A 27,638-nucleotide genomic window follows, 5' to 3' on the forward strand; every position below is an offset into this window, starting at 1 on the left:
TACAAGCAGTCAAAAAAAGAGATGATTTTCAGAGTGGCTGTACTCAGGCTGTGGGACAGGGTTATGAGTTCAGTAATCTCAAGAGCCTCTTTACTTAATGATTAGTTCTGTCATTTTGGGAAATGTGTCTATGCACTTTCTCATTGAGATGTGATGAGAAGATGGATATCGCTCTCATATCCACGAGTGTTATCAATCTTCTCATCTCACTGTTTTGAAGAAAGCAAAAAGGTGTATTTCCCAAAATGTCGAACTATTCCTTTAAAGGGAATACTTCAAATGTGGAATGATCAGATGTTTAATTACTCACTGCACGTTATGTTGAATTTCTGAAGAAAAATTGATCTTGCATACCTTCATGGTGAACGAGGAATCCAAAAAAGGCAAACATTCATCAGGAATTTAAGTGAACAGGGACTGTGCTTAACAACAGCAAAACTACATCAAGCATCGGATTACTAATAACTCCACTGTACTTAAAAAATACATGCAATGTCACTAAATTATTACGATTTAAAACAGTCAGTCAGTACAGTCTCATGCACGCATGCTCAGGCACTCTCCGGGACTCTTAGGGTGCGCTATCTGTATGTGGAAATGTGTTTAAACTATAACATTTTAAAGAAAATGCATATGTTTGAGAAATACTGAGCATATGACTGGATAAATAAGACTTTTATTAATCTACACAAGTTGTATGAGAGCTTGTAAACTTATGTTTTGTTATAGAAGGTAGATTCATAAGTCATTTTTTAAACAAAGTCTAAAAAAAAATAAATTACATTTGTCCTCGATCCTGCTACATCTCAGTTTTGCTGTTGTTAAACAGAGTCCCTGTTTACTTAAATTCATGAAGAATGTTCGCCTCTGTTGGATTCTTTGTTCACCGTGGTGGCATGCCAGAAAAACAAAACCTTCACAAATTCTGGGTAACGTGTGGCGAGTAACTGAGTAACAAAAAATTTCCTACCTGACTTTACTGACCTGTAAACATCTAAATGGCAGCTATAATGAAATGAAACAAAGTTGAATTCCTAAGATGCAAAGATGAGGAGTGGGCACTTTTTCCCTGTCTTTGTTCGCCTTAGATAAATATAGCTTTCCTCTACAAAAAGTAAGATATTACCAAAGTCTTACAACTTACATGGATGAAATGTACCTGTGACCAAACACATAAAACTCCCTGTTTTTAAGTGACAACACAAAATTCAGGTCATCATAGAATGGCAACTGTTACATGATGCCATAGTCTGGTGTGAGTTCAGTCTCCTGTGGTTGTCTTTTTTATAATTTCTGATAATTTTGTCTTTAAATCTTTCAGATGCAGACCTGGGAAGATGGAAATGCTAAGGAATATCAGCTGATCTACAGTCATCATCCATACAGAGGTTTGCTTTGTGGTGTGTGTCCTCATGTATAACCTGTAGAAGTAATATTCATCTGTGTAACAGGGGCAGCATGTCCCTACATGTTTATAAATCTCTTAACTGGCTGGGTTTACAAACAGCACGTAAGTACCAAAATTAGTTCTTACAATCCAAGCTATGTCAAAGTTAGAACTGATCCAGCCCCCTCCCAAAAAAAGAAATGCACAGTAAAATCAGTCAGCTACATTACTTTTCAGTAATACCAAAATACAAAGAGAATTTGTTAATTAATCTAGCCACACGTGGATATTTCTAGTTTTTCTCACTCTTCCAAATCTGCTGAATCAAACTGCATTTTGGGATAGAGCCTCTTTGTGAGTCCGCTGGTGAGTGCGAAGGTTGCTCCTCTGAGAAAAACACTTGCCACATACATCACACGTGTACGGTTTCTCTCCTGTGTGAATCCTCTGGTGGATCTCCAGATGGCTGACGCGATCGAAGCTTTTGCCACAGAACGGGCAGATGAACCATTTCTCCTTTATGCGGCGACTCCCTATTGTTTTATGCAGCTCTGGGTCGTTTATGAGAAAGAACCTGCTGTCCGGGTTGAACGCTGACATGTTTTTAGATTGGGGTTGTTTCTCTGACAGGAATCTGATGGACACTCCTCTCTCTGGGTGATTTATTGCTTCTGTAGGGTGACTTGTCGGAGCGTGACTAGAAGTCATGGGAGGCCTTGATTTACTCGATGCAGCTTGTCCGTTATCCCTCATAAACCTGTCAGAGTACACTGTCTCGGGTGAATTATCAAAAATGTCCAAAGCGTTCTGAATGAGCAGGATCTCTGAGTCCAGATTTTGTGACAGCTGCTTTGGTTCAAAAAAGCAGTCCGAGTCATCAGCGGTGTCGCTGTCTCCCACTGACACAGACGACCACTGCTGGCTCTCTTGTTCTTCCACAACCTCGGCAGGCTGGAGGTTCACTTCCATCTCGTGGTGACCCGCTCCGTCACTGGGCTCAGAGTCCACTATCTGCTCCACAATCTGAACGTCGTCCTCGTCCTCAAGCTTGACTATTAAGTCTTCACTGTCATCCCTGCCGTCACTTTCACAGACGTCAGACTTGAGCTGCTCGCATTGTTTCTCTTCTGTTTGTGATGGAGGTGGAGTTCTGTGATTTGCCGAGGTGTCCGCCTTCTCTCTGACGCTCTGATCAGATGACAGTGTCTGGACCGAATCTATAATTGGCCCTGAAAACCACAGAGCAGGTACATTATTTACATGCACTTAGAACCAGTTGGTGGTATGTATGTGCTTTACTGTAGACAAAACAATCACCATTTTTTTCAAGTGAGGTCTCAAACCTTAAAGGCAACATAGAACAAGTTAAACTGGTACGAAAAAAAACCAGAGTGTCCTACCTGAGACAAACACAGTACAGCTGCAACACAAACAGTGGTTGCGGGTTGATGGAATGTAGCTGCACCCCACATTTATTTTTAACGTTGATTAGTTGAGAAGCTGGGACCAGAAAGTGTTTGGCATTTTTGTTTGATAAATTCCTTAGAACATTAACTTATTTTAAATAAGTTGTACTTCCTATGGATGCCAGTGATGGAATGTAGCTGAATACATTTATTCAAGCAATGTACTTACATTTTGAGGTGGGCCTAATTATGCATTACTTAAATATTTCCTTTTTATGCTACTTTATGGTACATATCAGAAGATATAGATAGAAATATATATAGATAGAAAATATTACACTTTTTAATTCATGACATCATTACAGCTTTAGTTATTACTTGAACACCTTGCACATTCATATAAGTAATACAAAATATAAATTAGGGCTTGATCGATGGTTTTTCAGACCGATACCGATTATTAGTAATTAATAAGACTGTTAACCGATATTTGGATGCATTTACAATAAAAATGAAATCTTCCTGTCAATATTTATTATTACTATATTGTCAATATAGTTTGGAATATAACAAATTGCGACACAAAACTTTGTGTAAATGCCTTTGGCAAATGTTTAATCAATACTGAAACATTCAACATCATATACAGCAAGTTCCCAGCAACTTTTGTCATGTCATGTGAAATTTTAATTTTTAAAAAAATTGAAAAAATTAATAAATAAAAAAAGCTCCCTGGGGTACTACAAAGTAAAAGTTCCTCCCATGATGACACTTTATTTGGACTTTTTAATTAATTCATTTTTGTCAACAATCATTTAAATAAAATGCACCTACCCATAATCAGCTAAATGCCCAATATCGGCCGCAATAATTGGTCAGTACAATAATCTGTCAACCCAATATACAAATAAACTAATAAATTATGAAACATTATTGTACATTAAGCTACCCAGTAGTATTTTAAGTAAATCCACATTTCCCAGCAGCTACATAAAAGTAATGATTATAATCAAATAAACAACACAATAAAGATTATTTTAAAAAGCCCCATTCTGAATAATTAGTACTGTTGATATTTAGAGTATATTTTAATGCTATTACTTCCGTACTTTTGTAAGATTTTGAATGCAGAACTTTTGCTTATAACAGAGTATTTTTTACACTGTAGTGGACTCCTTTTAAGAATCTGCATACTTGTTCCACCACTGATGTATAAACTGTTTAATGTGACATGTACCTAACATGTATTGGTTGATAAAATGTATCAGCTTGTCAGTGGTCATCCTCACCATCACCGTTGGGCGGCAGCAGCTTGTTCTGCTGCTCTCTCTTGGAGGAAGATGATGAAGACTGATTTGTGGTCTGAGCCTGAGACAGGACCGATAACCGCTCGTTTTCCATCAACACCAACTTTCTGTTCAGGGCTTCAATCTCGCTCTCTCTCCGGCGGAGCTCCACCTGAACCAGGGCGAAGCCGTCCTCCCACAGTTTGCTGATTTCCACCACGGCAGCTTTAGCTAGCATCTCCATGATCGAGGTTAACTTGCTCTGGAAAGCCACACAGTTGGCCATGTTGGCCCTAAATCAGCCCCTCTGCTAGCTACAGCGACGTGACAGGACTGTAAACTAACTTTCTATGTGCGACAAATCACACGACAGTTCTTATGTCGTCCGTTGTAGTTTTACATTACGGTCACTGTTTGAGGCGAAAAACATGGAAGTGTAATACAATAGTAACAGGAAACGCTGGTGATCATGTGATTGAGGAGTTACGGTGCTGGTGATGGGACAAAATTCCTCAGCTGGAAAACAAACCATTTAGCGTTTGTAGGTAATACAACTATAATAAACGGTTTATAACAGAAGAGATAACAATAATAAAGGTTCGACAATATACTGTACCACAATTTAATTATATAAGATATGCCTACATATTTTAGCATGGTTTACGTTAGTATGAAATATTTGTTAGCCTATATATGTTTATAGTATTCAAAAGTACTTTATTCTCTTCTCAACTCAGACTTGCAAGTTCAGAGACATCTTTTCAACCTTTCAAAACTTGTCTTTCTCTGAAAAGCTTGTTATTACGAGAGCACGACAGACATCAGCAGAGAATGGACAGAGACCTCAACAGTAACAGCACTAAAGATATGTGGCAGGCGATTCAAAATATCACAGGCTACAAAAGCAGGAGCGCCCCCATCATATGTGAGGCAAGGTTGCTGGATGAGCTGTACACATTTTATGCTTGCTTTGACTTTCTCAATAAGGACTCAGCTGTGAAGTCTACTCTGCCCCTAGAGGACCGGCCAATCTCAACACAACAGATGCGAGAAAACTCCTGCTGAGAGTGATTATAAACAAGTCTGCCGGCCCCGACAACATTCCTGGAAGTAAACTAAAAACTTGCGCTGACCAACTTGCTAATGTTATAACTGACATTTTTAACATCTCACTCTCACAAGAGACTGTTCCCTCTAGCCTCAAGACATCCATCATTGTTCCTGTACTTAAAAAGTCTGCTGTGTCTAGTCTTACTGACTACAGCCCTGTGGCTCTTACACCCATCCTGATAAAGTGCTTTAAGAAACTGGTTCTCAAGCTCATTGAAGACAACATCCCTGCCAGCCTGAACTCTCACCAGTATGCTTTCCGAACCAATAGATTCACAGACGATGCCATATCTACTGCTCTTCACTCAGTCTTCACTCACCTGAAGATTGTTGACTTCGGCTCAGCATTCAGCACAATCTCTCCCATTAAGCTGATTGGAAAACTTAACACTCTGGGCTTCAGTACAACACTCTGCAACTGGACACAGGACGTCCTCACATGCAGACCCCATAGAGTTCGGATTGGCAGTCACACCTCCTCTACATTAGTGCTCAACACTGGAGCCCCCCAGGGCTGTGTGCTCAGCCCCCTCCTGTTCACACTGTACACCCATGACTGCACTCTCAGACATCAGAAGAACTCCATTGTGAAGTGTGTGGATGACACCACCATCATAGACCATATTACAAACAACGATGACAGTTCATACCGGGAGGAAATCAACTATCTTGCAGAGTGGTGCACAGAGAACAACCTACTGCTCAACGTCTATAAAACCTGCTGATTGTTGATTTTAGAAAGAATGAGTCAAAGGCTATGAGACTCCTCAACTCTTCCTTCAATGCAAAAAAAGGTATAGCAGGATTTAGGATCAACTTTCATTTCATTTCTTTTTAAACCATGTTTAAGAAAAATGACATGAACAAATATACCTTGTACCTTGTACTTTTATTTCCAGCATCTCTTATCTTTTTCTCTTATTTCTTCTATGGTCTGTACTGCTTTGGGTATTTTGTTTCCATTTTAACTTGTATTTTTGTTATTGGCTGATTTTAATCATTGCAGTCCTGAAATTATTATTATTATTACCATTATTATTGATGGCTCAAACCCCAAATAAAGGTCATGAGATGCAGATGAAAGCAGTAGAAATAATGACAAATGCTGAATAATAATTATAATAATAATAATAAACACAATCAAAAAAACATGCAAAAACAATCTTAAACTTTTTGTAAATGTGCATAAACAACACAGATTTTTTTTATGTGTTGTATATTGTACATTAATGCAGCCTTCTTACACTGTTGTTAATCATTTATTTTTACAGGCCATTTTTACATCAGTTATGTTTCTGTTATGTTTCTCAAAGGGGAAACTTTAATTGTTGACAAATTTTGAACCACTTTTAACCACGGTGTAATTTTGTTATGAATGATTTTTAAGTTTTTATGTACAGCTTTTAATTCTAAATGTAAAGTCTTACAGACTGGTGTAAACTGATATAAGAAATCTACTTAGAAACACAGATTATGTAAGAAATATATTCGTAAAATATATCCCAATGCTGTTTCAAAGGTCAGGAATTAAAGATTTTGACTCAGAGTCACAAAATTTGGTAATAATGCAGGCTGAGTCGCTGGTTACCGTTGTCCTCTAGTCAAGAATATTTTATCATCAAGAACAAATCTCTAAAACAGAGAATCTGGGGCTTTTGGTGCTTTTGGTGCTTTTGGTGCTCCTGGTGGTTTGGGGCCCCGGGCCAATTGCATGCTTTAGCCTGTTGGTGGTCCAGCTCAGCTTTCAATCATTATTCCGTGAATGCTCTCTAAATCAACATGATGAGGCCACAACAGTGTTTTTTAATGCAAATAAATTTCATAAATATGACTCAGTAATTGTCATATTTGTGGCAGAGGTAATAGCCTATGAACACTCCACTTTGGTGGATTTTGTTTTTAAATAATGGTGGAAACAGGTCTTCATAATATGGAAGAGATGAAGATGAAACACATGACTATATCCGGAGTTTTGACCTCGCCCAGCATTGTTGATATTTGCCATGTGATGCGTAATGCGTCTGATCCTGTTCGTTACTCTGACAGGAGGGACACGCTTGAGGAGTGGCTGTGATAGCGTAACTATTAGTGCAGTCCTGTATCAGCACCCATTTGCAATGGCCCGTGCACCAAACCCCTCAATATTATCAAAACATTTGCACCAAACTAAGGCATGAGACATGCTTTTAGTTTTATACTTTTAGTTTATACTTTTTAGCTTTATACTTTTAGTTGGCAAAATCTAACAGTGCTGCTTAAATTTGTCCACTAGATGATGCTCTTCTTCCATGAGAGCCCAGAAGCTGAGGTCAAAGTTCCTGCCCTTGTAGATAAAATCTATTCAATTAGTCCTTTTTGGTAGCCCAGTTCGTCATTGTAAAGTTTATATGCTAGTATGACCACATGAAATGTGTCTTAAGTCTATATATAGGCCAGTTAATGAATAAAATGAATCAGATGCTTATAAGTTATTTATTGGCCCATAAATTCTCTTTTATTATATTTTAGTCACTCTCTAAAGTTGCCTCACTTTTGAACAGTGGCCTTCTGTTAATGTAATCTTGTTGCAGAAAAAAAGGGTAATAAAATAAGAAATAAAAAGACTACGTCCTTGTGTTCTCCAATTTGTTGCACATCAAAGAACTTGGGTTAGACCCGGTAAAGATGAAAAAAAAAGTGGTGGCTTATGTTGCATTTGTTAACCCAAATGTTTGAAAATGTTTGCCCCAAGACAAAAGTATTTTAACTAATTTTAGTCATGTGTGAATTTCTTTCTGAGTCACTAAATGCAAAAAAGGGACACTACATTCAGTATGTATTCATTTTTTTTCCTATTCAGTTTATTATTATTCATAAAGTACTTTATATCTAATAAGTTTTGTTAACTTTTTTTGTAGCCCATTTATTGTCTTTCCTTACTGTTTGGAATCCTAATGGTTCTTCTCTTTATTTACCTTCTTTTTTCCCTTAGTACTTAAAACTGCATCTGTATGAAAAGTGAAACTTATTGAAACTTGATTTTGATCAAATTTTATTCCAATAATAATCAATAAACATAAATCATGTCCATGTAACGCAGTCATTCCGTGTCCTTTTAATTTCCTGATGAGTAAACTCAAACACCTCCCATTCTTACGGAAAATTAAATTACTTATAAAAAAATATTTTTTATGTCATGTTTCAGTTTATTTTGACCTACTTAGGCACTATAATAATAATAATAATTATTATTATTATTATTATTATATTTACCGTTTGAGAGTTCAACACACGCGCACACGCACAAAGATGGGCGGCCATTGGTCAATGTAGCTGTCAATCAAATGTGGGCGGGGTCGGTGGGAGTCACTCGGGTGAGAGCGAAGACGACGGAGCTGTCAAACAGCAACAATCGCCTGAAATATTATCCCGGGCGATACAGCAAACATCGTACTTTGCTCTATTGTGGAAACAAGGACGAAGGAAGCAGACTTTGACTTCACTTTGAGCTTTCAGCCTTTGGGAATTTGTACTTTTGAACCGTCGGCGACGAAAAACTTCCTGTTTTATATGTATTGGTGGATCTCGGGCTAATGTTTGTTAGCTCTTCGCTTAGCTCGAGTTTTGTTGACAAACTAGCCAGCCTGCTAGTCTCAGAGGGGCTGCGTTACCAACTTTGCTTTCTTGTCGTTTGCGATAAATGCAACACGTGGGAGGCATGAAACCCAGCTCGAACTATTCTTGCAAACATCCCTATGAAATAACAACAGGTAAGTCAGCTAAACTTTAACAAGAAGTACAAGATAATACTGACCGTTGCTGCTTTGGTTTGTTTACATTTTCTGTCTGGCGTTGATCCTACAATTTTCTTCATCTAACCATCTCTACTTAATTTGTCTTGTTGTACCAAGCTGTTATGGCAGCACTGACTCATTAACTGTCTGTGGTATCTAGATAATGGTCAGTTTTTTCCCCCTGCCCCATGGTCTTGTTCATTACTCTAAACCCTTGAAGAATGACAGGTATGCAGCGGCTCATATATCGTTGCAGTTCAACATAGATTGTAGTCAGATTAGAGGCGTCTATTCACTTTTGTTGAATGTGACCTTGCTCAAATTGACAAAGAGTGCTCTTTTGGTTAACGGAGAGCTTTCAGCCGTCTCCGTCGCTCACAGAAGAAAATTACTAAAACACGGTCAACTATTATGAAAATATTTCATGAATAATTTACTGAAATGATCAATAGAAATTTAAATCATTGTGATTATCTGTTGTTTTTTTCTTTTGTCATGCAGGTATACATACACAGTTTCTCACTCTGAGCAAATAACTCTCTCAAACACATCCACACACGCCCATTTAATACCTCTTGCCCTTCAGAGTTACTCTAACCCAGTTGCTGCAGCCTATCATTAAACCATCACTTACGTTTTGATTTATTGCTGACATTTTCTATTAGTCTGTAATCCATGGGGACGCAGCTGGATAGTGTTCAGCCCCCAAAACTACTGTTAAAACATTTGGCCTGAGGCTGCTTTGGAGATGTCCCATCTGTTTTGAAATAGCTACAAGCCACATTTTACAGACCAAAAAAAGGGCCGGCTTTAAAATTCCACCCTTTTCCATGCAGAGTCCCTTTGCTGTGGTGTCTTAAATGCATGCCCTTTGGCTATGTAGGCAACAGGGTATAGTTTAGAAACAAATATAGTAATGACCACTGGTGGCTTGCCTATTTTTTCTCTAATCACTTGCATTAAGAAGAGTTCCTGCAGCATAGTTCATTGAGGGTTATCACATTTGTGTTACAAAGTTGATTTACAGTATGTGGCTAGGGTTGTCTTCTTTGTAGTTGCAGTTGTTTGTTGATGCACTGATGCTAGATGATGTCTTTTTGAAATGTTTACCGCAGAAGTGGGTGTAAAACATTCTTTTGGTTGTCAGTATACTGCTTTAGGCTGAGAATATCATCCTCAATAAGGATGCAGTGTCTTGCAGAATAACATTGAGTTCTGCATTTCTATTTGTTTGCATCATTTGCATGATTGAAATTCTAGTTAGCGTAGGAAGTTTGAGTTTAGTCAGAATCGGCTGCTTTGACCACTGATGTGGGTGTGTGGGGACAGAAGCTCTTCTCTGTTGCTGCTTGCTGTTTTGAATCAAGGGTGAATTTATATCTTACTTGCTGACCTATTCTTGTCTACTCAGATACTTCACCATGAAGTGAAATGTGTGTCTCTGTTCTCACTCTTGGATGGGAAAGCTAGTGAAATGAGAAAGAATAGCCTTGGTCTCTGGCACTTGTGGCTTGCATTTTTCTTGGCACTGGCACTTTTATTTTTGGCGTACCATTTCAACAAGGCACAAAATGAGGTGTCATTGGAGAGAAAAAGGAAAGTGGAGGATGAAAAGCCTTTTAAGGATGTGGCTGGGACAGAGAATGATGTCAGAAGTAGTCCAGTAGGTCTACAGCAACTCTCTAGTCTAGTGCCAGTGATGTAATGCTAACGGACCAAGGCAGAATCTGGCTGTGTCATCTCAATGCTGTTTTTAGTATCTGATCTTATGAGACCTTTTCTTGGCCTAACATTGACCTTTGTGTTTCAGTTTAATACAGGCTTATCTAGTATATTTATATTAAATTGGCCACTGAAATATGTTTTACTGAACTATTTCAGTGATGTCTTATGTCAAACACTGTAAATTTTCAATTATATGTGACTGCAGTTTGATAATGCTGCATGTGGGGACATAATATATGATGGCTGGCTTTGTAGTATCAAAAGTGATGATGTGAGCTCCATGACTTTTTTTATGTTATGCATAAGCTCATTGTAGGACACGGGTATCTAAAGTAATAGTTCAGCCACAAAAGAAAAATTAGTTATCGTTTACTTTCCATTCAAAAGCAGTTGAAGTAACATTTCCACCTCAGTACAACTCTGTGTCAACCTACTTTAACACAACTGCAGTGGATCGATATAGGGCAGCAACTTTTGTGAAGAATACCCATCACAATTTTCAGAATCCGAAGGTGACATCATCAAAGGTGTTGTCTGTGCAACAAATGGTCCAAACGCCACAGATGTTCATTTTACAATAATGTATTGAAAAAAAAGCATAAAACCTCACAGTTAATGGGCTAGAATAAGGATTGTTTTGCATTTCTGCTTAAAAAATAACTTCAATGATTAATTGATTGTGAAAGTAGTTGCCATTTAGTCTCTTAATCCATCACAGGTGCTCTAAGGAGTTTTCTTATAAACAAACTAAAGTTATGTTTACATCCAGTGTTACTCGCCAAAGTTGACTTTTATTCCACTTTTCTTTCAAAGTACTGGAAAAATGTTCACAACCAGACTCAACATGTCCTATCAACCAGAGAGATCTTTCTTTCTTTTCTTCTTGGGCTAAAGGGCTCTTAAAAGTTAGATATGAAAGCCACATTGTTTATGTGTGTAAAGACCTTTAGCCACAGACTTCCTTTCCTGTTACCCTTTGTACCCTGCTGATTTTGTTTTGGATGGCAGAAAGGTCCAGGGACCTGAGCTATTCCTTGGCTATCCTCCCATAATTGGACAATCAGCCCTTATTACAGCCATTACATTTGGGCCTGTTGAGCAATGGTGGCTTGTCTCATCTATCCTAAGGCAAGGCCCAGTCATACCTTCTGAGAAATAATAGCATGGCAGCTTTTGTTCAGTGTGTGAATGTGACTGTAAGGTATTGTGCCATAGTAGGAAACCACAGAAATGACCCTATATTAAATTTTCTCTTTACTTTCTTTAGGTCTCCAAGGGGTCACTATATATCTGTCAAACATGTGAAAACCCTCTCGGACTTCCCAGTACAAGCAGTAGGAAACTGGACCAACAGGAGACATCTTGGATCCAGCCAGGGTGTGTCACCAGAGGTGCCCGAAACAAAAATTTTAAACGGAAGTCTATGTGCGTGACATATTTTCTCCCAGTACACAAACTGAGTAAATCCTGGGCTGCCGTGGAGCCATCGGCACCGTTAAAACAATCTACTCCTCTTGTCATGTGGGTACATTACTGGAAAAGGCCCGTATTACCCTCACTGGTATCACCTTTTACGACACCATGGACCGGAATAAACGTAACTCCATTGCTGGGTTCCCTACACGACCCGAACGAATCAATGAGGACAGAGATGGTATTGGAGGGGTAGGGGTCTGCGAGATAGGAATGGGCCCACCTTCACAGGTCAGTCGTGTTTTGTTTTGTTTTTTGTGTTTTTTTTATGTGTAGGATGTATTTCACCTGTGCAGACCATACATTATAGTATACAGAGTTTATGTGCAGGTATTAAAGAGTTAAATACAACTATTGATACTGTATTGTTTCAGCTTACTTGATAGCTTTGGATAGATGGGGTTTGGAAAAACAGACAATGTAGTATTCTCAGCACACATTGGGCCTATTATAATTATGATTTGGACCGATCCAACCAAGTTGGACTGAGTCAGTTCAAGTCTGGGTCAGTTGTTCACGGTCAGATGATAAAATCAGTCATACACTGTGTGACGTTTATGGATTGCCATTGTTTGCCTCCTGATCAATTGTTCTGATAAGGTTCTACTCAGTGTGTTTGATTTTCACATCTGAAAAATATGCCACCGGGGTCACAGTTGTGTGTGTGAGAAATGACCAAAAACATCCTATATCTGTCTATAAACTACTTAACACATTTTTATGCCTCTACGCTTGTGAAAGCGGTTAACGTGATGTTTCAAGCATTAGTGGATAAAGTACCTGAAATCCATTCTTGAGTAAAAGTATAGATATTAGAAAAGGACTTTGGTTGAAGTTAAAGTTGTCTATTAGAATATAACGTAATGTACTTAAGTATTGAAAGTAAAAGGAGGCTATAAGTAAGTGCTGTTAATAAAAGAAAGCAGTCAGAATGTTGAGAATTACAAAGCTTATTTCTTAACTTCAGTAACTTCAGAATAAAGCTGACATCACACTTGAAGAAAAACCTTTTTTGACAACTTTAAGGATTTAAATAACAAAACCCATTTTTTCCCCTTCTCTTCCATTCCTTGATTTGTCCATCTATCCCCTCCTCCCCCCTTCCCTACTTTGTAGTAAGTAACTAAATGCTCAGGGGGGAATGTAATGGAGTAAAAGTATACATTTTATTTAGGAAACGTAGCAGATTAAAAATGAAAGTAAACAGAAATTAAAAAAAAAAAACTCAAGTACAGTACATATACTCCCCCAAATTATTTATATTTATTTATATTATTATTTTGTTACATTACAACACTGATCTCAAGAATGCATTTGTCCTGCATATTTTAGGTCTCTGCTGCAACACAGCTGAATGAAATGATCAGCTTGTGATCAGTCAGCTTAAGGAGGTTATAATGAGTTGATCATGTGTTGGAGCGGGGAGAGATTGAAAACATGCAGGACAAGTTGTACTGGAGGAGAGGTTTGGGAAACACTGCTTTAAGGGAGTTTCCTTAAATCTTGCACAAATGTCCACTTGGACTTAACGATAAAATGATTACATTGTGGTGGTCGTAGCTCAAAGGTCAAGGTCACTGTAACATCCTCTGGCATAAACTTAAAATGAGATTCTGGGCACAAACGTCCCCTCTCTATTAACAATAAACTGAATAGATTTTGGTAGTCACAGGTCATTGCAACCTCAAATCTGTCTAATCCCGTAAACTTCAAACTTGACTCAAAGTTCACTTTGACTCAGTGTTTAACTGATGAGATTTTGGTGGTCAAAGGTCAAGGTCATTTTCCATCCGCCTCATTCTCATGAATCAATGTCTTAATAGACATGGATGTAAACTGTAGGCGCAACTTGACCTGCATGCAGAGGCATACGACTGTAAGGTGGTTATTCTGGTTTTCAATCTGTGCCTTAAGCTATTCTGTGTAAAATATTTCACTAATGAGCAGTGCTAATAAACTGTAATTGTCAAATAACTTCTTATGCTGTTGATAGTTGTTGACAACTTTTACCATAGACACACAATAGAGTTTATGTTCTTGGGAGGTTTTGAGGGTTGCCTGGTTGCCCAGAGGACTCTGCGTGCACTTCTTCTTGTCTGTCTGGACCGAGGAAATCTGTGTATTCTATGTTATGCAATCAGTTTTTATCTAGTTTCTAGTCTTCTAGACCTTTTCACAGTCAGGTAACAACACTACTTGACATTTTTCTGCACAAACAACGAGTTATAGCAGCAATCCTACAGCATGCCCATCAGATAAAGACTTCGTCTTAACCTGTTGATACCGACTGTTCCTGTCTTCTCCAGGTGGGCAGGGTGTGGCCATCATCCTACAGAGCCCTCATCAGTGCCTTCTCCTGTCTTACACGCCTTGATGACTTCACCTGTGAGTGGATCGGTTCTGGATTCTTCTCCGATGTCTTTAAGGTGGGTGGAAATAATAGATTTTTTTTCAGTTTCTTATTTTCTGGGCTTTCTCAGTTTGTCCCTAATGTTCTTGTCTCCCCTTGCTTGACTTGCTCCTTTCTATCCCTTTGTTTTGTTCTTAGATCTAATTTTCTATATTTGTGCAACGGTCAGGATTAATAGTCGTAAAAATAAAAGGAAACCAATTGTGCATGTCCTCCGCAAGTTAATGGCATTTATATGTGATTAAACTGTTAAAGCCACGGTCATTTCCCATTATGATTTGATCTTGTCAAGTTTTATCCACACATTTATAGGTCAAGTTTAACTCCACTGACTTAAAAGACACCACTTGAACACGTAGTTGTTAACCCTGTTACTTTGTTTTCTCCCCCTCCGGGCATGTGAATGGGAGTCACACAAGCGTTTGTCATTATTTGTTTGGTTGATTAGGTTAAGTGAAACAAGCATCAGCAGATAAATACAATTTTGTGTATTTCCTCTTTGATATATTAACAAGGCTATGACTGTGTGAAATTTTGGCATGGCTCAGTTTGGCTCAGATAAGCAGTGTGAAAGGACGGCTCAGCTAGGAAAGGAGCTGAGTTGCACTTGTGTGTAATAAACAATTGTGGCCTTGATATAATGATAGCATTTGACTTGTTGCGACTTCTGGATCACAACACACATGTTTTAGGTGTTTATTCAAGAGCTTCTGTGTGCATGTGCATGAGTATTTTTGTGTGCACACCACTGTGTACATGCAAGACTGACCTCTTGTTATGTAAAGGGTTAACACAGAGAATAAAGTTGACAAATATGGGGGAAGGGTTGTACTCTCTTATACATGACGGAAAATATTCTGATTAACTAAAAATAATGACCTATAGAAGGTTTGAATGACATTAAATAAGGCTCAGTTTCAGTCAACATTTTGTTTTGTTGTATCCCGTCAGATTTAATTTACAAGGGTTTCTATATTTTTCTTGTCACTCTGTTTATTTGAATTTCAATATGATGTCAGCATACAACGATAAACCCATACTGTTCATCTAGTAGCTCTCTATCGGATTGGTGAACTGGTTTGAAATTCAGTTTCCGTTGTGTCACTCGGTCAGGCTGTAACTCAGGGTTAGGCTGATTGATTATACTGTTGATGGTGTCCAACAGCTATTGGTAATGTTTGAGTGCTGTGCATAGGGTTAGAAATAGCTGCTCTTAAATACCTGTATCTAAGAAAATCATGGCATGTTTGAATTGATTTTTATCAGCTGTATTAATCCTTTATTAAGTCACTTGTTTATTGTAACCTACTCTTGTGCTCTGCGTATGTCAACTGTCAAAAACACCCCATTATGGGCTGTCTAAATACTGGAGCTTATTCATAAAGTGCAGTCCTGCAAGTGAGTGAACTACAGAGCAGCACAAATAAACAACAGCCAGCAGTTTCAATTAATAATATCCACATTTACAGCATGTATCAGTAAGTGAAACTCTTTTGATTAAACAGCAGCCACTTTGCTAATGTGTTGCTGTTTAAAACTGCATATTATATATTTTATATTGTCCTGTTGGTGCTGTCCACAACTTTCAGCTACATTTTGACTTTCCTCTTTCCAAAGATATGTATAATATATAAACAATACAAGACCACTAGTCTATACCTTCACAAACATGGACACATTAAATGCAAAACACTTTAATGGACTAAACAAAACAATAAAGCAAACCATATATTGTCAAGAGAGAAAATAGGGATGGGAATCGAGAACTGGTTCCTGTTGAGAACCATTTCATATTGTTTAATCTATCAGAATCGTATGACTCTGGGCCTGTCAGTTGTTTTTCTGACAGTTGCACATTGCTAAACTATGATGTCAAACTCACGTGTCTACGCTGCTGGAAACTTGCAGCAAGAAGAAATGCTCCAAATCATGGAAATCACAACAGTGCTGCTGTACTGTAGGCTGTACTGTACTGTACTGTACTGTACTGTACTGTACTCTACTCTACTGTGCTGTAACTTACATCTCATTTCATCTAAACTGTGTTTAGGCTCAGAGATAGTAACACAGTTGGGTTAATGTTGAAAACCTGTGTTGGCCTACTTTTTCCAAACACAAAACTGACTGGGACTCAATGAAAAAAACTGGCCAATGAGCAGAATCGATAATGGCATTTGTATTAATAAAATCCTACTTATTCCCATCCTTCAGAGGGAAGTTGCCATGCAGGTTGTCTTGGCCTGTTAAAAGCTGTGTGTGAATTATAAAGCTCTGTTGTTCAAAACAATAGGCTAATAGTTGGATCACAAGTGAGCAAAATTGTAATATAAGCTCTGTTTTTTCTTAATCTAATTAATCACTTAGTGCATATTTTGACTACCTAAGCCAAATTAGACTGTAATAAATGTTTGGTGAATGATTTAAGCTTCCAACACACATAATCAAGCTAAACAACACTTTTTTTCCATGCACTGTGCTTCCTGTGTGCAATTTGTTATAAGTACCTTAGCTGCTAGTTGAGTAATGGAAATATCTGTTAATACTTTTTTTCTGTGAGAGAGAGAGGAATGCATAGGTAAACAGAGAGAGAAGAGGAAATGGAGCAGAATGATGAAAAGCTTAAAGTCAAGGAGGATGACAGAATGAGACGCGGACAAAAAGGCGGTGAAATTAATGGTGACAGAGGTTGAGGCAAAGAGGAGGAGGAACCGGAGGGAAAAAAGCTTCTGATGTCTGAGAGCTGGGGTGGCAAGACTGTTGATAGGGTTGAAAAATGGGGGTCGAAGGGAAGTTTTAGGAGTACACTTCAGCAAAAGAAGGGGATTTAGAGGTTTTCTAGAGCTTTGCTTCAAGGGAGGAGGAAAGGGGGTTTGGAGGACAGTGGGGGTATGTTTCCCAGAAATGTGCACTGGTGAAAAGAAGAGATATTAGAGAAGTGCAGTGCCCTAGAGCAGAAAGGCAGAAGATGAGAGAAGAAAGAGAGGAACTTGGGGTTGACTACTGGGAAAGATGAGGATTGAGGTCGACAGTTTGTTGGAGGCCACAGCGAGGAGGAGAAAGAGGGGGATCGGGAGTATATGCAGATGGGGGGATGTGAAGAGTGAGGAATGGGGGGTCGGAGGAGGATAGACGGATGTGGGGGAGGAGGCCTGCAGAGGAGTGGCCATCTGTTGTTTCTGCTGTCCTGCGGTGGAGACTGTCGGCTCTTATGGCCAGGCCTCTTCCTTTGAACTTGAACAGAGCGATTTTTGTGTCTGTATGTATGAGACACACAGAGTGGAGCAGACACAGAGAACCCCCGTAATCTGAATCAGAGTCCACGATCTGTTATGACTTTTCTACTATAGATAATGTTGTTAACTTAACACTTTACAGAGATGTCTCCAAATACCAACATTGCAGTATAGCTGTAGATTTGTCCATTGGCTTTTTCTGTTAATGCTTCAGTACAACAAGATACTGTCCATCCATTGTGTCACCAGTGCACCGTGGCTGTGATGATGGAAGACAGCCTTTGTTAGAAGATGATATGAAGCCAACCTCTGTTACAGAGGACTTGAAGTCGCTCTGGCACTGGTGGAATGTAACTAAACACATTTTTTCAAGCACTTAAGTACAAATTCAAGGTATTATCCTTGAGTATTTTGTTTTTGTGCAACTTTGTATTTCTACTCCACAACATCTCGAGGCAAATGTTGTACTTTTTACTCCATTCCACTTTTCAGATCACAGTTTTTCACACCCTTCCCGTCTGGTGCAAACCAAAACCAAACAAGGAGATTTTGAATTTCTGATTAACTGAACTGTTGTCATTAAAACACCATATATTAGAGTAAAACTGAGTCGGGCTATTTTAATGACTACGTTAACTTTTTGGTACATTGTGCTGATAATACTTACATACTTTTACAAAAAAGGATACTTTGCTGATGGGTTGTATGTGCAATTGAACTGTGGTAAACTTCTTTCCATCTTACCTTACTTTTGCTGGCTCTAACATTGTTGCTCGAGCTGCAGATTGTATTTCCGCATTTTTGTATACCCACCACCATCAACACAAATAGAAGTGTCGATGTCCGATGTGTCTTTTTTAAACTCAGACCAAACTCAGATCAAACTGTTAAACTAAGCCGCACTGATCATATATAAAACAATATTCTGTTAATGCACTGCTGATTTCTCAACTAAAATATATCCAGAAACGCCAAACAAACACCAACGGGAGCATTTATTGGTCTGGTGCAGGGCACTGCATTGTGGTAGTTGTATGTTTTCTACCTTTTGAGCAAAGTGAATGCCACAGTAGTTTTTCTTTCTGTTTTCTCTGCTTTGCTAGCACCAATTACAGAAGTATTTGTGTCTCTCTTCAGCATAGAGGGTCCAGTTTTATGAAAAGCCTTTATGAAAAGAATCTTTACAGCAGTGAAATACTTATTTAAGTAAGGTTTTGAATGCAGGGCTTTCACTTGTAATGTAACCAGTGTGGTATTTGTACTTTTACTTCAGTTAAGTATCTGATTACTTCTGTCATCGCTGCTCTGCTTATATATTTCTATAGATACACGTTTTTAGGATTTTCATCGCGTGAATTCTGTTGAGTTAGCTGCTTGCAATGATCATCAACTTAGGCAAATGTGGCCTATCCAAAAAATGCTCCATTGTTTTTGTTAAGGGAAACATATTTAATCATGTCCAATCACATATTAACATTTAGTTACAACAATTAAGAACATCATAAGTGCACATTAGCTGCATTGACATGTTCGATTTTGTACATCGTATCTGGTGAGGTTTAAATAGCTACAGTGTGATGTATAATGTCAAAAGTGCAGGAACATAGTTGTGATCATAGCTGTCATAGTAGTGTGACAGTAAGCAGCTCTGTTTGCATGTATGTATCGGGATATCCTCTGCACTAAGGTCCTGGTCTTGAGCTCTTGATAATGTTCAAATAGGATCATTTTTATAAGTCTTTTCAAACTACTGTATTAAAGCCTGCATCATGGTATAATTATGTTTCTTCTGACAGGAAGTGAGTTAGCAAGAGTCTGCAGCAGCTCAGCCATTTGGTGAGCTGCCTTCTGTGGTTTGCAGGTTGATATTTCCTATTTGCAAGCACATCAGTGTATTCAGAAGAAACTAAATTCTCGGTAATTAGTGCACTGCATTGCGGTGCCTCTGAAACCTGCGGTGTAAAGACCTCAGGTCATTTTATAATTTTAAGACTGTAAAGTGATACAGTCAATGAATAGACATGCACTATGCAGCTCCCTGTCTTTACTAGCAACAAACATTTATAGCAAAAGAAAAACTCAACTAACTCGTCTTTGCTTCATTAGAGAGATTGAGTGTTTTAGTGCTCTTTAGAGGCTTTGCACCCTGTTAAATAGACTCTTATTTGGGAAGCAATTGTCAAGTGTTTTCCCCATGTTAAAATCTGTGAATTACAAATTCACTCTTGAACATATAACACTGCTTGTCTTAGCCAAGAGGGGTGTAAATAACATGTTAGGACATGTTTTTAAAAAAATTGCCATACCTGCAATAACCACTATCATTAAGATGCATTAGTTTGTTTTTAAATTGTTCCCCATGTTTTCAGTTTTGTTTTGTTTTGAAAATAATCAGCAACATACAACTTTCTGTTCATAGAAATGGTCGATACCCGAAATTGACTATAATCAGGCAATCTTTACATCTAACATTTGATTTTTGTGTGATTATACAATGACAATTATAATTCAGTGACATTGAAGAAACAGTTTGCGTACCAAAACAATTTACCTCTCTTGTCTTAGCCATGTGTGCACTGTTTTAAACTACATTTGCAGGGGCTTCTTTCTTGTCTTCATGTTGTGACTTGTCTACAGCGTTTGCTTGCGCTCCACCCAAGGCATGCTGGGATAGGCTCCAGCCACCCATGAATGGATGGATGGATAGATGGTGATGCTACAGCTATCTAACAATTGGATGGAAACTAAAATCCCAATGCATGATAATACAAAATTGATTGTGCAGCTCTGGACTGACACATCTACTTTGACATGGCTGGTCAGCAGCGACTGACCTCATTTCAGTTCTTGTTTATGAGCTTCCTTTTCTGCTTCCTCTGTTTTTTTTGCTTCACGAGCCAGATATTTGTTTTACAAGTATTCATCACAGAAGAGCAATGTTTGAAGCTGTTTGAGGCCTACCCACAGTGACCTAAGCTGAAATGATTGTGTTGATTTAAAGCATAAAACAATTCCATTTTTATAGCCACCACAATTGCTAGTTGTTGTGATTTTGCCCTTGTTTAGTTTCACTTGCATTGCATTTGCAACATGTTGAAATGTGGCATTATTTGACTCTTTTACAGGTGTGCCATCGAGCTTCAGATCAAGTTATGGCTCTGAAGATGAACAAACTCAGCAGCAACAGAGCGAACATGTTGAGAGAGGTCCAGTTAATGAACAGGCTTTGCCATGCACACATACTCAGGTTGGTAACTGAATAACTAAATATTTAAACATTTTTACATTTTTAGCTAGATTTTGAAAATGTGGTAATTTTTTCAATTTTTTTAACTGAGTTGGTTCTATGTGAGAGAACCACCTGCAACCAACTTAAGCATCATATTAATGTAGCTTATAAAACAAAGCAAGCAAAATAATGTGATCCCCACCCCCCACCCCCTCTTTGTTGTTATACTTGATTATTGCATTATCACATACTATCAGTAAAACGAGATAGTGTAAGAAAGTGGTTAGTGGTAGTGATTTCCTCTAAGCACTTTTACAGGTCTAATCCAAATCGCCTGTTACGTTTCAGATACAACAATAAGATGCCAGTAATAACTTGAAATGAGCTCCTTTTGATGCATTCACTGTAGGATTATTTTAAGGCTTAAGAGTTCAGGTCACTCTGTAACCTCTAATAATTCATAAAGACTAAAAAGTCTTTTTTTTTCTCACACAAATGACGTTACACATTGTATTAGTCATGTCAACACCTGTCTCTTATGGTTTTCAGATATATAAATAATGTTGCTTTCTGCTTCTATCTCTGCCTCTGTTCTCTCGCTTGCTCATGAGTCTGTGGTTGTGACCTGTTTCCTTTGGGGTTGGCTAGAAACTGTGTCAAACACAGAGCCTATTAACAATGGATTTTCTAAACTGCCAGCTCCTGTTAGAGCTGCAGCAGCTGCCTAGAGGCGAAAAGCGAGGAGGACCCTCTCTGTCACAAGGGAACAGGACAAGGCTATGAACAATCAGGTTAATGTTTTTGAGATTTACGGTCAACGATTGGACAGACTAAATGGTCAAAGTATGATACTGTGTGAGTCATGTGCACCTGGCTCTGTGGTCCTGAAGTGGCACTCTATACTACTGTGACTTAAACAGAGTCAGTTTAAGAGGGGCAGCATAATATAAACATAATATTTTTGTGTGCTGACCTTTCACAATACTGTGAAGATGGGACTTCATGCAGTTGTTGACAGCTATTCAGCCTTGACACCCAAAGCAGAGGAAGTCAAAATGGGACAGACAAAATATGCCAAAACCTAAAGCTGTGAAAGACACAACACTGTGTATTTATTCTATTTTTGGGAAGATGTGACTATTATATGAAGTGAACAAAACAAGCCTTTTGATGCAATAACACATACACACATAAAGCAAAGGACCTTTTTAGGTCTTTCTTTGAATCTCTGTCTTAAATTGTCCCTTGTGCTTTTGGTCTGGTGGGAAAAGCTATTTCTCTTACAAGAACTGAGCACATTATTCCTGTTCTTAAGTCATAACACAGGCTACCAGTCATTTACAGAATAGGTTTTAAAGGGTTTCTGTTGGAGTATATGTCAGTTAACAGCCTTGGACCCAAACAGTGATATGTTTCAGAAATAAAAACCCAGTAGGTCTCTTAGATCTTTCGGGAGCAGTCAGCTAATAGTGTACTGAGTCAGAACCAAACGCAGTGAAGCTGTGTTTATCTACAATACTACCTACAGATGAAACTAACTTCCTGATGATCTTAAAGGCGCCCCACTATCAAATCTAAATGTAAAATTCACTCTTCTCCCGTGGCTTTAATTTGTTATTTTTTCACTGATTTTATGTCCTTCATTGAATTTAGGATGGCTTATTATTTCTTTTTTCTTTTGTTATTGTTTTTTTTTTGTTTTAATTTTCTTCTTATGCACTTTTCCCTCTTGTGCAAAGCACTTTGAACTGCCTCGGTATTTAAAAGGTGCTGTACAAATAAATGTGCCTTTCCTTGTGTTTAATGACAGGAAGAGGAAAAGTCTGTTGAGTAAATAAAACTTTATAGCATTGACAATTCAAATGACTACGAAACCCCAGAATAGAATTGTTGTTCACTTTCAGTTAACACTTTCTGTTGAGTTCACATTCTGCCCTGGGCTGCGGGGTGGGAGAGTGTGTGCTTATGAACATGCACATACATGCATAAATCTCTGTGTGTATTTGTGTGTGTGTGTGTGTGTGTGTGTGTGTGTGTGTGTGTGTGTGTACACACATTCAGTATCTTTTTTACAATGCCATCTTTGTTGAGTACGGTGGATTGTGTGTGTGTGTGTGTGTGTGTGTGTGTGCGTGTGTGTGTGTGTGCGTGTGTGTGTCTGTGTGTTAACAAGCAGACACTGAGGGGGTCATTGTTAGCTAAAACCCAACAAGGACCCACAAAGTTGACCTTTTCATTGCGTTCAGAATTACGAGGCCTTCAACACTGCTTGAGAACAAAGTTGGTTCACATGTGGCTCTGCATACACACATTGTTTCACTTGACAGACTACGTGGTCCTTTCTGGGTTAAGGATATTTTCCAACCTCTTGGGCTTACAGCTAAGGTATACTTTGCAGGAGTTGTCCCTTAGCTGAGATTCACTCTCATTTTGCAACAAGCCTTGTCCACTAGTGTTTCGCTTTGCTGTATTTGCAATTATTTCAGTGATGTATTCTTGACTTCGTAGCTTCCTCTTGGATGTGTAATGATTGTTACCTTTTTAAAAAGTGCAACCTCACCTGCCTATTGTTATTTGCTGAAGGCTATATGCCCAATGACATCCTGAACATTGCAGAATACGAAGAAAAAAGAAAATGCATGCAAAGTATCTATAATTAAACACCCCCACAAACTTCTAGTAGGTCATAGGTGATTATTGAGAGGGATTACTTTTGTATGATAGTCTTTACATTATTTATTTTGCATCGTATGCCTTTAAAAACACATACATAAAATTCATTGTCTTTAAGCTAAAACAAAGCATTTTTTCCTCTAATATAGTGACATACAGTGTGTCTGATTTTGGAAGAAAACACACATACACACACACACACACACACAAGTAAAAGAGCTATGTGATAGATTCTGCCTTTGTTTATTAAGAATGTAGAAATTGGTAGGATCGGTAGAGGAAGAAATGGATGGAATGCAGGTGAAGGAACTGAGCTGTTATTATCCTCCTGTTAACAGACAGTCTCGCAGTGATTACTCGTCTGGTCTTGCCCACTGGAATCTTAATCTTTTCTCAACTGTTCTTCCTGCTTTCTCTGTTTACTCACAGCAGAAAAGGTCATGCAAGTGTTTTGTTTCATTTGTCATTATTTTTATTTATATGAACCTGCAGAGCAAGTGCTTAAACCAAGAGATACTAAAAGCTGTATGTCCAGGGTTTTCTCCCAACTTTTTATTAGATCATGAAACTCAAGACTCAATTTCTAACAAATGTCCTTTTGTTATCTCAAAGATTACATTTTAATGTTTATTAGAATTACATCTTGCATGTTGTTTGTGGTTTTGCAGGTTCAAGGGAGTGTGTGTCCATGAGGGCCAACTCCACGCTCTGACAGAGGTAGGACAACACACCATTTCACATTTAAAGCTTTGGGACAAAAAAATGCGATGTGAGATCAAAGTGTCTGTGCTAATGACGGGTGGTGTACTGCTCTGCCTATGTTCTAGGATAACACTAATATGTTTGTATATGTTCCTACTATTTAAAGGTAAACATCACATCCTCAATGAGTAGAGACAGAAGCACACTAACCTGTAATTGTGGAAAACAAAAAGAACTGAATGTTCTTTAGTATATAACACTTAGTCTGTGTATTCTTTGTGAGTGTGTGTGTTTGTGTGGGTGTGTGTGTGAGAGAGAGAGAGAGAGAAACAGAAGGAGTGATAATTTGATACAGGCAACTAATAAAATTCTCCAGAGATGCTTGATGTTAGGACACACCATTAGGGTTACATAGAGCAATATTTTCTAGAGGCACAAAGCCTATATTTAACCTGTGTGTGTGTCTGTGTGTGTGTGTGTGTGTGTGTGTGTGTGTGTGTGTGTGTGTGAGAGAGAGAGCGAGAGAGAGAGAGCGATAACGTTGTGTTTGTGATTATCATTAATTAGTCACAGAACTTTCGAAATAAGCAGAGGGCCATGCCTATTTCTCCTTTTTTGGAAGAGAAATGAGAGGTGCAGAGTGTAAACATAACCTGAAACCTAATTAGTATAAGAGTCCTGTTGCAGTGAATACTTCCTTCTACACAGAATTAGTTAGAGTTTTCTAAAAGACAGAGCCAACGTGAAGCAGAGGACATTTTTACCTTTTACTTGGCAGAAGTTTTTAGAGGATATTTGTGCCATCTTTTGTGTGGATGTTCCATTGAGCTTCTGCCAGAGTTTTAGCTAATATGTAATAAATACAGCTGTTGAAGACCACAGTAAAACTGAAGATCTTGGAAACAGAAGTTTGCAGATATTATTCAAATCACATTTAGAACCATTAGTTGGGTAACACATGATTTCCGAGACATTGGAAACACGGATAAATGATGAATTCTAAATATGACAGTTTTACTACAATAACAGAGAACTTCTGGTTGAGTTGAAACAAATAGATGAGTCAATTGTAGGTCGATCCACAGAAAAATAATCGGCAAGTATTTCAATTACTGATAACTTGTTTAAGTCATTTTAAAAAATGCGAAACATTTGCTGATTACAGCAACATTTGCATTATATTAAACTAATATATATTTTTTGAGTTTGGACCATTGGTCGGGCACGAAAACAATATGAAGATGTCACTTTGAGCTCTGGAAGAATATGATTGTTTTTTTGGTTTTTTTGCCTCTTTATGGACCAAAAAATTAACTGACAAAAAAAAATTCAGCAGATGACTTAATAATTGTTAGTTTCAGCTCTAATTTCTTGCTTTCTCTCCCTGCTGGTGATGTACAAATTCTGCTTTATTCAGGGATGGTAATGTCACTGTATTAATTTGATGTCCTTATCCATGGGAAGACAAAATTACATCCTGTGGTCATTTTATTCACACATAAACTGCACAAAACCACACATTGCTGACAGAGGCACACATGTTCATGAACATACATTCAAAAGTTGAACCAGGAGCTCAAAATGCATCTCTGTCTGTGAACATGTTTGTGTTGCAAATACATGTAAATGTGGGCAGATGGTACAAAACACACAATTCATTCCACTCTGAAGAAGGCATACACTGTTAAAGATGCTTCCAGGCGTACACACGTGTATGCGATTACACTGTTGTGTTGCACAGTGAATCTGTCTATTGTAGCCTTTTCAAACAAAGACAAGCACCGAATTTCTGCAGTTTCATGAGAGAACACTTGCCTGGGTCCAGATCTTTGAATTTGCCCACTCCACCGAGTTGACTGATTCGTCTGGCATCATGACATGAAAGAGGGGTTTCTCGGTTGACTATCTATCCAGGAAGCATTGTGGGTGGACTAATGGTGTTATCACGTAGTTGTCAAGCCATATTCCAGAACCAGTGTGGAGAAATAACGGCAATAGTGGCCACTATAGACAAGATAAAATGTGAAAAGCGGTTCATGGATGCATGGATATTTGACTGTAATGAATGAACAAATCTGTCTGATACCAGTCAAAGAGAACATATATTAAGATGACAAATTTACACACACACACACACACACACACACACACACACACACACGCTTCTTCCTATAGTGCAAAGTGAATCCATGCATTGTAAGACACACGTGAATATACAAACACACACACTGTGGTAGGTGTTGTTTTCCTGCTGCGGGGTAAACGGATCCTGTCGTGTCGTGTCAGGACCAAACTGAACACTCTGACCCTGGTAGTAGGCTCATGCTGTTTTGTTACCTGACCCCCACTATGAGGCCTTCCAGAGGAAATGGAGAATTAAGTTACTGCATTGCCCCAAGCTCTTTCAAGAAACTCTCCTTCTCTCATACACAGATACATGCAAATCCACAGAAAACCACAAAATAAACAATGGATAGGCAAAAGAAAACAGTCTGAAAAAGTACTTTTCACATTTGTGACTGATGATAACATTAAGAACAGTCCAAGAATGCACAATAGCAATTCAATGATGGATATCTTCCTTCCACAAGCAGTCAAAAGCAGTTGGGGTGAAGCTGTTCGCTGAGCTGTGTTCGGTCTGATTTTAACTTTATTGGTCGGCTCAGATTCAGTCGTCTCAGACTGTGTTGATAGATAATGCTCAGATGTATTGGCATTCTTGGAGCTCTGTTTGCAAGGTTTCCACGGTCATGGATTGGTCGGTCATATTTCTTTAAACCTGAAAAATATGTCCTGGAAAAGTAAAGTAATTAACAAAAATCATTGAAAGTTTTGGAACAGTCATGAAATTTTGCTGTTTGTGATCAATCTGCTACTGTAATCCTTGGTGGATAACCTTCCATATAATGTTGCATAACAGCAAATTTATTTTTTGCAGCAATGGGCGTAACATAAATCTAATATGTGTGGATGTGTGACGTTTGTTTACAATCACTTGATTTTCTTTCCCACGTTTGGTCTCTTTCTCCATGTTTGCCAGCAAGCTGAAATTACAATCACGGGCTGGAAGGGCAACTAAAAATATATATTTATTATGGGTCGTGGAAAAATCATGGAAAAGTTTTGAAATTTTGTCCAAGAAAATATGTGTGAGAACCCTGTGTCATATGTCACTTCTTTCGATGGTCATTATTATTTGGCAAATTACTGCAGTGATTTTGGTTTTTATTG

General features: G+C 38.3%; 2 protein-coding genes across 2 annotated transcripts in view; one reads left to right on the plus strand and one right to left on the minus strand.

The window, feature by feature from the left end:
• Positions 1-866: 866 nt before the first annotated feature.
• On the minus strand, positions 867-4,502 carry LOC121950941 (zinc finger and SCAN domain-containing protein 2). The gene is made up of 2 exons (XM_042497079.1): positions 4,083-4,502; positions 867-2,616 (listed from the first exon to the last, which is right to left on the minus strand). Exons 1-2 carry the CDS (start codon positions 4,363-4,365, stop codon positions 1,712-1,714), a joined length of 1,188 nt encoding a protein of 395 aa, XP_042353013.1. The 5' UTR covers positions 4,366-4,502; the 3' UTR covers positions 867-1,711.
• Positions 4,503-8,555: 4,053 nt separating this feature from the next.
• LOC121950939 (dual specificity testis-specific protein kinase 2-like) overlaps positions 8,556-27,638 on the plus strand; it is a 35,748-nt gene continuing 16,665 nt past the window's right edge. The window contains exons 1-5 of the mRNA XM_042497076.1: positions 8,556-8,938; positions 11,955-12,391; positions 14,467-14,586; positions 20,929-21,050; positions 24,374-24,422. Of these exons, the coding sequence (XP_042353010.1) occupies positions 12,269-12,391; positions 14,467-14,586; positions 20,929-21,050; positions 24,374-24,422 (414 nt within the window). The 5' untranslated portion in view covers positions 8,556-8,938; positions 11,955-12,268. The remainder of the gene's footprint in view (positions 8,939-11,954; positions 12,392-14,466; positions 14,587-20,928; positions 21,051-24,373; positions 24,423-27,638) is intronic.

Source organism: Plectropomus leopardus, chromosome 12 (genome assembly GCF_008729295.1).
Source record: "Plectropomus leopardus isolate mb chromosome 12, YSFRI_Pleo_2.0, whole genome shotgun sequence".
In the NCBI taxonomy this organism is placed as follows: domain Eukaryota; kingdom Metazoa; phylum Chordata; class Actinopteri; order Perciformes; family Serranidae; genus Plectropomus; species Plectropomus leopardus.